Source organism: Protomyctophum bolini, assembly GCF_963924005.1.
Source record: "Protomyctophum bolini genome assembly, chromosome: 1".
Taxonomy (NCBI): Eukaryota; Metazoa; Chordata; class Actinopteri; order Myctophiformes; family Myctophidae; genus Protomyctophum; species Protomyctophum bolini.
Genome location: NC_137862.1, coordinates 22,159,135 through 22,172,777, shown reverse-complemented (window position 1 = coordinate 22,172,777; position 13,643 = coordinate 22,159,135). Strand labels below are relative to the sequence as shown.

Genomic DNA, 13,643 nt, shown 5'->3' with positions numbered 1-13,643 from the left:
TTTTTTTTTTTCAAGTGGGTCCCCCCCAGGGGTCCTTGGGGTGGGGTACAATGGGTCCCCCCCAGGGGTCCTTGGGGTGGGGTGGGCTATAATGTTATCCCGCACATGGAAATGCATTTTCTCCAGCTATATAAAATAGCTGGAGAGACGGGAGGCCCCTGTCACAAAAAAAACACTCTCTAGCAATGATTGCTATTAGAATGTACAACTATTTAAACACTTATTTTCATAATAATAACTTACCCTACCTTTAATCGTGCATCAAGAAAATTCCAATAAATGCACTTACTTTTATTTTAATGATTCATAGAAGAGCAGAACTTACCTGAAGAGGAACAATGTGGTAATGCAAAGCGACAAAAATAAAATCAACCAGGTGCTCGATGAAGATGCAAAACATAATGATGTAAAGTAGGCTGCTGCTTCAAGGATCATCAGGACTGGAAAACTAAAGACAGGACGGCGATCAGAGCACTCAAAAAGTTAACTTTTTCTTTTTTTTATGTTTTATCCCACAATTTTGTAACCCATTTTTTCACCCAGTGTCAATTATCTAATGTAATCCTGGGCTCTACACTACTTAGGGGTTAACTTTTATAAATAAAGTACATCTTTTTTTATCCTACCCTCTCCTCATTTTAAACCTTTGAGTGCTCCTCGGACCGCTGTCTTTAGTAATGTTGTGGTAATATTCAGTAACACAAAGCTTCTGATCATTATCTTGATCAACCTGATCAACCTGACCATACATGTGATGTTGAATCACCCTCATCTGGGTAAGCACATACTGATACACTTAATGCCACGGCCATCACCTACTTTAGCAGATAAGACAGTCTATCTGATAAAGGAAAGGCTTATTACCAACATGACACCGAGAGGTGACATGTCATGACGACCTACACTATCATCTGTAGGACCGTTCTGTTGTTGCCATCCCTATATTTGGACAGCAGTGCACCTCTCAGACATGGCTTTCAGCTCAAAGCAGTGAGGACAGACTGAACCTGCCTCCCACACACTGCCATCTTGACAAGCAGCGATCAGGCGGTAAGCAGCCGTACATCGGGACTGTAACAGTCCTGAGTGATTTATTTAACTCAACATTACCATCTGTACAGTCTCAGAGTTACAACTGGATAAATCAACACTTGACATTTTATGGGCCAAACCATGTACAATGAAGCCTGAAGGGCCCGAAATTCATTTTTCAAATTGGAGGGGAATTCCGCCCTTATATGCTTCAGCTTCACACAGTTATAATACATCTAGAGAAAGGATGGCCCCGCACCTCCTATACATTTCAATGAAAGGTGCTCACAAACGCATGGAGCACCCAGAACACTGGGGAACACAGATTTATACACTTTGGGACGGGTTGGTAAGGGGATATTGACCGTTTCAGATTGCATTTTATCACTCTGCTCCAATTTAATGTATAGAGGTGTGCGTGTGTATGTGCATTTTCACACCTTTGCAGTCCATATACCGGTATATATATATATATAAGTATCGGAAGACGTAATGTACACTATTCCAAAACAGAGCACAAAAATACCAGAGCAGCACAGCACTGCGTATATGGACTGCCCCATGGGAAAACACTATCAGCTATGCCATCGCTAAACCATGCCCCAACCTCTCAAAACCTTATCTTTCAGGTCACCTGTCTTGCATACAAAAAGAAGATTCAAATTTCTCTCCCCCCCCGGGCCTAAACAAAGACAGCAGAGTCGGAAGAAGAATCCTATGAAATGGTTGTACTGGTTCCAGTCTGAAGAATCTGAAAACACTGTATTGTAAGCTCAAAGCTTGTGTGCGTGTGTGTGTGTGTGTGTGCGCGTGTGTACATGCACATGTCTATAGGTTTATGTGTCTGTACATGTATGCACATGTCTGTCCCCTTTGTATGCGTAGCCTGTGTAAGCATTTATGTGTGTGCGTGCGCGACAACCTGACTAAGTGAGTGAGTTGCTGAATTCCTTTTAAACAGATCAATTAAGTCCGAGAGCAGTGTTCTGGGATATGTGGGAGAGGAAGTAAGACAGAGAGAGAGGGAGAGGTTTTAAGCTAGAGGTGCAGCACATGGCCTATAAAACTGGCCCTCCACACACACAAACACACACACACACAGGAACCCTTTTTGAAACTAGCTCCTCACCACTCGCCCTACACACTTCCACTCGGTTTGAGCATAGAAATATAAATAATAGAGACTGCACCGGAATTCCCCTCCCATCCACTTGCATTGCACTTGCATATCTATGCTCAAACCGAGGGGAAGTGTGTAGGGCGAGTGCTGAGGAGCTAGTTTAAAAAAGGGCCAGTGTCATTAAGGTGTCTGTTCCCCTCAACCTCCCCCCCCCCCCCCCATTGTCGTCTGACCACAGTTCCCTGGTCTCCCTCTCTATCTCATTGGCTACTCTCCTGGTCTCCCTTCTCTATCTCATTGGCTACTCTCCTGGTCTCCCTTCTCTATCTCATTGGCTACTCTCGTGGTCTCCCTCTCTATCTCATTGGCTACTCTCGTGGTCTCCCTCTCTATCTCATTGGCTATAACTAGAGTCACATCAAGACGGGGTGAAGAAAAGCCCGGGTGGCAGGCGTCTCTTCCAGGATTTTAAACAGCTGCCGGGATTTTAAGCAGCGATATTAAACAGCTGCGCGGCTTCAACTTGGAGCGTGGGCAAAGCGTGTCCGGTTTTCCCCTTATAAGGGGGATAAGACTTAAAGCTGCTTGACACGACTGTCTGGTTACAATCCACGTCTCAACGGTTACTCGCCTGGTATCCTCATTGGCAACTCCCCTAGTCCCTCTCTCATTGTCTCCACCAGGCCAAATAAAAGGCATGGGGAAAGAGTATGTTTTGCACTCCATTCGTGTGTGCTTGTGTGTGTCCATCCGTCTGTCTGTCTGTGTACAGCTATCTCCAGCACTATAGAGCGCCCCCGCCCCCTCGAGAGACCAGGAAAAGAAATCTCCGTTCATTTTCCTCATAGACTTTTCAGAAAGTATTTATTTAAAGACGTTTACGCCGCGGACAAAGCCAACTCTTGTCGTGAAAAATCATGACAACAAACACAATTTTGGCAAACAAAGAATTAGAAAGTAGAAAAGCAGGTTATACTTTTTTTGTTGTTTTTCTTCTTTGTAATAATTTGTTTGGTCCAAAATATTGTGTGTTGTCATGATTTGTCACAAGAGTTGGCGTCGTACGACGCTTAAAAGGTCTTTAAATAAATACGTTTTGAAATGTCTATGGGAAAATGCATTGAGATTCATTACCTGGGCCTGGCGATGTCATGAAAGGGGGCGGGACTGCGACGCTCTATTGGCCCGGCCGATGCCAAACTGCACACACGCTCCCTGGTTGCCAACGACGAATCTCTGCCCCAATTTTTCCACAATCTAATCTTTGATTAGAATTAATTTGGAATCATTGATTTAGATTCAGAGTTATTAGCGTCAGAACCCTTTTGATGATGCACAAACCGGAAATGACGTTGAAAGTTGCCCAATAGACGCTCCTAGACTGTAGTGTATCGCTCGTTGATATCAAACAATTAATTCTCCGTCTTTGGCCAATCTCCCCCTCTGGCCAATCTCCGTCCTGGGCACATAACTTCATTAATTAAAAAGGATGGAGATCTCCGTTATGGGCAATAAAGGTGTGGTAGACTGTTGGATGATTCTACCAGCATCATCAACAACCCCCCCACCCATCATCGGACAGACAGACAAACAAACATGTCCAAATCACCTTCACACTAATACCTCCATTAGCGTACTTTACGCCTCAAGCTGCATTCACCTACTTAGCACCTTAACCACGACCTCAGACAACCCGCCTTGCTCCCTTTCTCGGCCCTCTCCATCCCCCTCTGGCCTTGTTGTTTTCTTCTCACCCAAGCTGACCTCTCCCCCCCCCCCCCCCCCCCCACCTCTCTCTCTCTCTCTCTCTCTCTCCCCCCCCCCCCCCCCCCATCTCTCTCTCTCTCATCCCATTATCCCTCCGTCGCTGTACGGCCACACGTTCACCTCCTTGTGTCAGAGGAGGCATGGCCTTCTGGTTAAGGCTCTTAGTGGTTGCATAACGACGCGTAGCGCTTGTTTGGCAGCACCATCAGTGTTTTTATTAAATAGTAATTCATAGTAATATGCGAGAGAATGCAACAAAAACTAAGGAATCTCCATAAAAAAGCTTTATGGGGTATGTAATTGATATTAGAAAATACCCAATTTTAGCGGTGAACTACTCCTTTAAACCCCAGTAAAACTGACCAGCCCTATACTTGGTCTGATCTTTTTTCCCTCTCAGCTACAAGCCAACAATGTGTCTCTCTGCGAGCTTGTAGATTGGCTATTTTCGGCGAATGTTCCTACCCTAGCATAATGAGCAAACAGGTGAATGTTCCTACCCTAGCACAATGAGCAAACAGGTGGATGTTCCTACCCTAGCACAATGAGCAAACAGGTGGATGTTCCTACCCTAGCACAATGAGCAAACAGGTGGATGTTCCTACCCTAGCATAATGAGCAAACAGGTGGATGTTCCTACCCTAGCACAATGAGCAAACAGGTGGATGTTCCTACCCTAGCATAATGAGCAAACAGGTGGATGTTCCTACCCTAGCACAATGAGCAAACAGGTGGATGTTCCTACCCTAGCATAATGAGCAAACAGGTGGATGTTCCTACCCTAGCACAATGAGCAAACAGGTGAATGTTCCTACCCTAGCACAATGAGCAAACAGGTGGATTTACACACATTTTCTTCTCTCTCGCCCGTCAGTCTCCATCTCCTTTCCGCTTTCCTGTCCATCTCGTTATAACCCGAGGCTGGATAACAAGATAAGAAACTAATTGAGAAACTCTCCGTCTGACTTGGTATGTTAGCTATGCTTCGGTTCTGTTAGGTCACAACACACATCTCTCTCACCTCATACCAGGTGTCAAGAAAGCTCTGTTGGATTTGAAACCCAGTAAGTGATCCTCATTCCCTAAAGAGTGCAGTTCCCATTAATGGCCCAGCAGATGTCGCTATTCGTTCCCCCTCCTGCTGGCTGAAGAAGCATTTGCGCTCCATTCAAGATGTTTTGGACAGACTTTATACTTCATTGCATTACCTTAGTAAATAAACATTTGAATCAATATACTTTGTTTTCAATAAAGTATGGGAATGCTTTTCTGGCTTCTACTTTGTTTTTTGGGTCCAGAAGTTCAAAGATGGCAAAAAAACGGGTGACGTCGCTGTTCCGTATATTTTTTTACAGTCTATGATTTACACACATTTTCCTCCTCTCTCTCATCAGTCTCGTTTCTGTTTTCCTGTCCATCTTGTTATAGCCCGAAGCTGAATGTGTGTCTATCTGACTAATTGAAAACTCTCTGTCTGACTTGGTATGTTAGCTATGCTTCATGACGGTTAGGTGTCACAACACATCGCTCTCTCTCACCTTCTTTTTCTCATTTCTCGTAATTCTCTCTTCATGACTCCAGATGTCAACTACATTTTACCTTTGTCTTTTTCAATAAACAGACATGACAAGACAGAGAGAAAAATGGACAGGCAGGTGGAGTAACTCTGGACAAAGAGACAAATATTTTGTGTATCCCTTCACTGTTTAAAGCAAATGACCTCGGTACATAGAAATAGTGTACACACGAACAGAGTGACCATCTTTACTTAAGTAATATTCTTTATTATATAATATATCATTAAATATTAAATAATTAAATTGAATAGATGTATACCAAGTGATTGCAAAACATTGAAAGCTAACCTTTCCTACATGTATGTACAACTGTCTGACAGAAAATGAACAATCTTTATAGTTTCCTAAGATAGATAAGTTGCAATGTAAAACATAATTGCCATTATCTCAAATAATTGTGACAGGCGTAGATAGACAGCCAGGCAGAGATACAGGCAGACAGAGATACAGGCAGACAGAAATACAGGCAGACAGAAATACAGGCAGACAGAAATGCAGGCAGGCAGTCAGACAGGCAGACAGACAGAGATACAGGCAGACAGAAATACAGGCAGACAGAAATACAGGCAGACAGAAATGCAGGCAGGCAGTCAGACAGGCAGACAGACAGAGATACAGGCAGACAGAAATACAGGCAGGCAGTCAGACAGGCAGACAGAGATACAGGCAGACAGAAATACAGGCAGGCAGTCAGACAGGCAGGCAGAGATACAGGCAGGCAGAGATACAAGCAGACAGAGATACAGGCAGACAGAAATACAGGCAGTCAGACAGACAGGCAGGCAGAGATACAGGCAGACAGAAATACAGGCAGACAGAAATACAGGCAGTCAGTCAGACAGAGATACAGGCAGCCAGAAATACAGGCAGTCAGACAGAAAGGCAGCCAGAAATACAGGCAGCCAGAAATACAGGCAACCAGAAATAAAGGCAGCCAGAGATACAGGCAGGCAGTCAGACAACCTTCATCTACATCCTGTCCTCAGGGCTATGATGACTCCTCTACCAGTTCAGACACATACCTGAAACTCTGTTACCGTAACAACACGGGTCCCCTGACACACACACACACACACACACACACACACACACACACACACACTTAAAGACATCCATCTATCCTTCCTTCCTTCCTGCTGTGTCTTCTCTCTCCATCTCCATTCTCACTACGTACGTCTGTCTCTATGTAAACATACACATAACCCCACACCCACCCCCAACACACACACACACACACACACACACACACACACACACACACATGCATAAGTACTCGATCTCCTTGCATCCTCTACTCCAGTGGTAACCAACCTTTTCAAGCCCAAGAGCCCATTTTATTCCCAATTGTAAGCCAAGATCTACCACTAAAACGTGTTAGAAAAAACACTTGTTTTTTTGCTATTTCTGACAGGCTCAATGCATGTGCACACATCCACACAAAGACTAAAGCTTAAATTAGAATAAATACTTATAGTAAGTTATATTATCAATGTCAAATAATATTAAGACAAATTAGAAATAATTAGTATTAGAAATATTTTGTTTCTCATTTCAATGAATATTCACATTGGCAGATGTTCAAATGACATAGGCATAACATGACCATATATATTTGCACAGATATGGTGACATACTCTCAGGGTCAGCCCACCTTTAATGAGACTGCTGTGACTGCACTTTATCTGCAAGCGTTTTGAAATCTGGTTCATATTTAGTGATTGCCAGTCTGAGGGTGTCATTAAGATGTGAGTCAGTCATACGAGTTCTAAACTTGGATTTTATTATTTTCATTTGTGAAAAGGCCATTTCACATAAGTACGTGGAACCAAAGTATAGGCATGCAGCTTCAGTGCACACGACACAATCAGGGGATACTTCTCTGCTCACAAGAGACCAAAATTCCTTCTCTTTAGCTCTGACCTGCAGGTGACAGTCACTTACTAATCCAATAATCTCCATTTAAATATCTTAAGTTAATGCAAACACATCCTGCATTTTATCGGACAGCAGTTCAATGACAGTAGGCTCAGTAAAGAGGAAAGGGTTTGATACAAAAGCAGCTACTTGACTCATGTGTTGTACTTCAACAAGTTTTCATATTTCATATTTATCATATTTTTTGCTCTATGTGTGCATGTGTACAGAATTCAAACTGTAGCATTGATTATTGTCACGGACAGAAGTCATTCTTCCCCTTTGCATATGCCCTGGAGTGCCCTCGCCTATTAGTTTGCATTGCAGACTGGTATATTCAGTATATTTTTCTCATTTTTATATTTTTGTTGTTGCTGCGCAGCAGTTGAGAACGCAACTATGCATTCCTTTAAGCAACACAACTTCTGCAGCTGCATCCATATGTTTAGAATTTGCATCAATGATCAAATCCCAATAATAAAAAATATTATAACAACGAACAACGAAAACTGAAGGAGCAGGGCGCTATCGGCTAGTAGTCCCAACTCAAGTGTCTGCAGCCTGTCACGAGCCCGTAATGAACGCACGTTGTTCCGTATTTTAATGTCGGGTCGGAGAATAAATATAGTATGAATGACGGCGGGATTTATTTGACAACTCTGTCCTGCTTTCTTCACGAGAAGAGAAGAGCGCTCACAGCTGCTAATATGGTAGCAGCCCTGTGGCTGACCTGTCAGTTCTCTTTACGGCTTGTTGTGAACCTTGATGTGAACCTGGGTCTGGGAAGCTCAGAGCTGCAGCCATTGGCTCATGTTACGAGCACACGACCAATGGGACAGATCATTCAGTGTTGCTAAGATACCACCCCCCCACCACACACGCACACACACCCTTGGACGATGGGGTCTATTCTCAAACTCAGAGCCACAGCGCTCTGCTCAAAATTAATTTGCATGTGACGAGCGGCACTGACATTATTCAAATGGGTCAGACACTTCGCGATCGACTGGAAACGTTCCCGCGATCGACTGGTAGCTCGCGAACCCCTGGTTGGTTACCCCTGCTCTACTCAGTCTGGACTGCACATAAATAAGCACATGGGCTTTTTCAAGGCTGGTTTGTGCGTACGTGCGTGAGTGCGATAGACAGTAACATCGTCATCAAAGCAGAAGGCATATATTAACAGACAAGGGATGAATGGGCATTTGATGATTTCAAACATGAATCTTGCCAATTTCATTCCATCTTCCTGGACTTCCGGCATTAAAGGCATTGGCTAGACTAGAAGCTCGACTGGTCTCACTCTAGCGAAAAAGGGGGAAAAAAGACAGTAGTATCCGTACTGTACCGTACTACTCATACTGCACTGCACTATGCGTACTGTATTGTACTACTCGGACTGTACAGTACTGTACTGTACATACTGTACCATACTGTAATGTACTACTCGTACTGTACATTACAGTGCTGTACTGCTCTAGTCTGTAGTGTTCATGCTAGGGCATTAACCAAACGTGATTTTTGATAGTCGACTCGAATACCATCAAAATCGATTTATAGTCGATTAGTCGGCGGTAAAATATGATATTTATTCCATCAATCAAGCATTAAAACTTCGTGTTCTGAAACAGCCAGCGAGCGAAGCAAAACAGAGCCGGTGAATGCAGGCCAAGTGAAATAGTACTAAGAGAGTGGCGACACCTACTTATGGGCTATAGTTCCAAACATTGGAACTATCCCATTGAGATAGAATGAGCACTTCCCCATTCCATTGTTACAGTGGGAGTCAACGCGAGTGTCGCCACTCTCTTACTAGAGTACGCTGAATTCCGCTCTGATTGGCCAAAATTAGCTCAGCTGTTTCAAGTCAAAGTTGCAAGTCCACAATGACTCACGGGTGGACGCGTTGTGAGCTTGTAAATCTGCTATTTTTGATGCGCAAGACCGTTCTACGCCGGTGAAGCATAGCATGTTACGTTGTTCACAACTTCACAATGTTTGGAGAGTGGAGACTGGAGCGGGGAGGAGGAATGAACCATGCGATGTTTTTCATACAACGCTAAATGTTCAACAACAAGTTACAACCACAGTTCCTTTGGATTTTTAGAAGGAGCTACAAGCTAGGAGGAGGTTATGATTACATACTAGGTTTTCTAGATAGCAGGCTCAAGGCTGCCAGGCTATGTGGGTTGATCAACTACTTAACTTCATCGCGACTATTATAACTATGATCGTGCGGCATAGCGGTTTGTTTTTTTGTTGGATAAGCATGAAGAAAGATGAAATCACAGGCTTCACGGCAAGAGCTACTGTAGTTTGACTGTCACCAAACTGGATAATATTGGGCAGAGTGAGGAGGAACTCCTGCTATACTTTACTGTACCGGACGACACGACCACACGTCTCCAATCTAACTTGTTGAACAAACTACAGTAATAAAGTCACCAATTAATAGTAAAAGTATTTACACACTGTAGTTGTCCCCATATAGCGTATGAGCCTATGAGGCATATCGCATTATGCTTTTCCCAAAGAAAAACTGTCTTGAATGCTGCTAGTCTCCACCGCCGATCCGACGCCCACCGCACTTACACGAGTGAGGGTGACGGCAAAACCCACGTACAGTAGGCTTGTATATGATATGAAAACAATCAGCCAGGAATGGATTAGTACTGAAGTTGGCGAATTACCAACAAAACAACCGAGCTCACAGCTGCATGCCTGCATGTCTGCTGTAGGAAAAAAAGAAAAAAGAAAACATAAAAATCATAAAAAAATATTAAAATTAATATTAGCGAATAATCGGATGTCAATTAACAGTGTCGAATAGTGTTTTGCTAGTCGACTAGTCGATTATTATGTTAATGCCCTAGTTCATGCTGTGCTGTGTAGTTTGCTTGCAAGCAGTATGATGGCATTATGGTCCGTCAGAAGACTCAGAAATATCGCTCGGGTCCCACCACCCCGAGATCGACCAGTCTTTCTCAACAAATTTTCATGAATCACAGGTGCCCCATTTGGTTTAAAAACTGCGATTTTCGCCGAAAAGCTACACATTTGCATGTGAATACAGAGGAAGATTTGTGGAAAGCGTGGATACATTTGGAGCATGCCGGTGTAACGCTCCTCCGAACTCCAAAGCGAGCTGTTGTCAATTAAGTAGCAGGATTCTGTTCAGGATGTCTGTGTGGTAATTGGAAGTCACCATATATGGTGAAGGTGATGGTTCCTGTGCCCGTGATCTGTACCCTGAAACACTTTGAGTTTCCCAAGTTTGTGCATCTACTATTGTTTGTGTGAACGCAAATAAAGATGTGTGTCTGTGTGTGTGTGTGTGTGTGTGTGTGTGTGTGTGTGTGTGTGTGTGTGTGTGTGTGTGTGTGTGTGTGTGTGTGTGTGTCCTTGCTGCTGACAGTGCTTGTTAGTGTTTTCTGTCTTGTGACTCCAGCTGAACTGGCCTTGCTTTGCACACACAAAGACAAATGTACACGCAAAACCATAAACGCACAGATGCACACACACAATAGAACGCTATTTTATGATATATGTATAAATAATATCTGTATATTTTTACAGCTACAAAGGCATGAACGAAAGAAAGAAGCATGTATCGTCCACAGAGAAATAATCTATTATTAACCCATTAAAACCATAAAGTAATTTTAGATTTTAGTAATGGATATTCCAAAATAGCAGCTTTTTGAAAACCGAAATACTTTCAACACAATTCCGAGGGTCTCTGGCACAGAACATTTTCAGATGTGGTCCGATTGGGGGTCCTTGGCACGAAAAGATTTGAGAACCACCGATTTAGAATCGGCCTCAGGTCTTACTCTTAATGGGTTAAAGTAGTGAAGGCAAGAACGAGGCCAGGCAGAGATGTAGGTGACACGAGCAAGAGGCACACACACACACACACACACACACACACACACACACACACACACACACACAGGGGATCATTCAGGATAAAGTCTGGAGACCTTGGGAAATTGTTCACATCCGTTCCTTTTTCCTCTGTTAACAGTATGATGTTCTTCTCACGCTAATTGTGTATGTGATCATCCCCGGATCACCTGGGCATCCGTTTGTTTGTTGCATGAGATCGTCCAACCCGAAGGGTTAATGCAGCCAGTGCCCACATGTCTAACAACCATGAATGCTGGGCGGTAATTTGTTCATCTCATAGCCTTATTTATTCATGAAGACAAAAAGAAATTTGTATGAATGTGACCAACACATTTCATGAATAGTTTAACATTACTGTTAACGAGGAACTGAGAAAATGAAATTAGCTTTTCCAACAGTGTGAGGAGGGAGTTTTCTGAGAAGACAGCAGCTGCTGCTGCTGGCCCTCTCGCCCTGGTTGGTAGCCACTCTGTGAACCGTAGAAGGTCACCATTACAGTGTTTTGGTTCCTTTGCAGACAGATAAGCTCCAGTTTCTCCTTCAGAAGTGAATTTTTATCGTTACTGTCTGTCTGCAGCACCCAAGGTCATTTACAGTATAGCGACGGCTCGGCGTACGTACGGAGGAGTTGACCAATGAGGTTTGAGTCAATGAAATGATCATGTGCAGACGGGGTGGATGGTTCTGCCAGTCTGACATGCTTCACTTAATCACTTCATATATTAAAAATGTAATAAATCTGTCCTATTGGAAATATTTTCCTAGTTGTCTCTTTATCAGTGATGGTTTCAGATCAAAAGCGAAGCCTATTATTTATTTTTAAAAGCCAAGCACAGAAACTGCAATTTTATATATACACAACACAAAGCCATCTTTCTCCCTCAACACATTAACTGCCAGGCATTAATTAATTCTTCCACCACTTCAAGTGTTTTTCAGTGAAGACCCTTATTTTCAAGACCCACAAGAAACAGAACCAGATGTAAACAAACGCTGTGTGGACCGTGGAGTCACTGGAGCGGCGGACATTATCGGTTCTTTAGTTATGGGCCGTTGAATACAGCTTGTTTTGACCAAACAACTTTAAAGAAAATCCATTTCCCTTGAAACAAACAAATGTATCTCACCTTCCATCATGTATAAACATGACCCACGTGTATAAAACTCATGAATGTCCAGCACACAGGCAGACAAGCACGCCGGTCAAGTTCCTGCAAAGCCATGGCCATTGTCGGTTCACTCCGACAAAAGACTCAGAGTGTCACGCCATTAGCGCAACTGAGCAGAGACGCAGAGAATCTTGGGCAATGAAGTCCAAGACATTAAGACAATGGCTGCCATGTTATGTGTCCAAAGAGCCCGCTGATACACAAAACGACATTAACGCCGACTACATAAACACCTTCTAAATCATAACCTTCAAGTTTTATGAAAATCATATTACAAAAAACACAAACAATAATAATAATTCCATGTCACTATATACATACTGTAGCAACATATAAAATGACACAGATGTCTTAATTTGTTCTTACCTTTCTGACAGTGGCTGGAGGACCAGCAGCGGTAGCTGTAGTTGTCGTTGAACACGGTCCGTTTGCACTGGGGGTTGTTCTCCATGATGCCGGGGCACACGTCGCCGCACTCCTTCGACTGCTTGTTCCCCGCGATGAAATTGTTGAACTCGGCATCGGCGATCAGCGACCAGTCCACTGAGTCCAAGTAGCACAGCTCGGGGTTCTTCTCGATGCGGATGGCCCCGCGCGTCACATTCCTCAGGCTGTACAGGCCGATGTCCTTGAGGCTGGTCATCTCGAAGATCACCAGGGCGTAGTTGTAGAAGAGGTTGCGCCCGCGGATCACCGTCAGGTTGGGGAACAGCGTGCTCAGGCTGTCCAGGCCCGACACGCGGAACAGCAGCAGGTAGTCGGTGATGACGGTGAGCTTGGGGAAGCTGAGGGAGCGGAAGGCGTCGTGGTTGGCATTGGCGTTGCGGTCGCCGATCAGCAGGATCTGCAGGTAGCCCTCCACCACCGTGCAGTTCTCCAGCCGCCGGAACTCGCTCAGGTCGTTGCCGATGTCGATGCTCGGCCCGCAGACTGGGGAGGGAGAGGTTAAGAGGTTAGAGCAGGGGTCTTAGACAGAGGGTCAGGTACCCCTACAGGGTCCTCAGTTACTACAGGGGAGCCACCAAATCGTTGTGTGATAGGAACCTTTAAACCCTAGCTTCCCTATGCCGAGGGGGACATTAGCCGAAAATAGACGATCTACAAGCTTACGCTGTGACTCTGCGAGGCGTTGTGAGCTTGTAGATTCGGCAAAGA

General features: G+C 44.1%; 1 protein-coding gene across 1 annotated transcript in view; it reads right to left on the bottom strand.

Moving 5' to 3' along the window:
* Nucleotides 1-13,643, bottom strand: part of LOC308309492 (insulin-like growth factor 1 receptor) — an 89,455-nt gene that overhangs the window by 59,695 nt on the left and 16,117 nt on the right. The window contains exon 2 of the mRNA XM_080755366.1: nucleotides 12,855-13,418. Coding sequence (XP_080611492.1) covers nucleotides 12,855-13,418 — 564 coding nt within the window. The remainder of the gene's footprint in view (nucleotides 1-12,854; nucleotides 13,419-13,643) is intronic.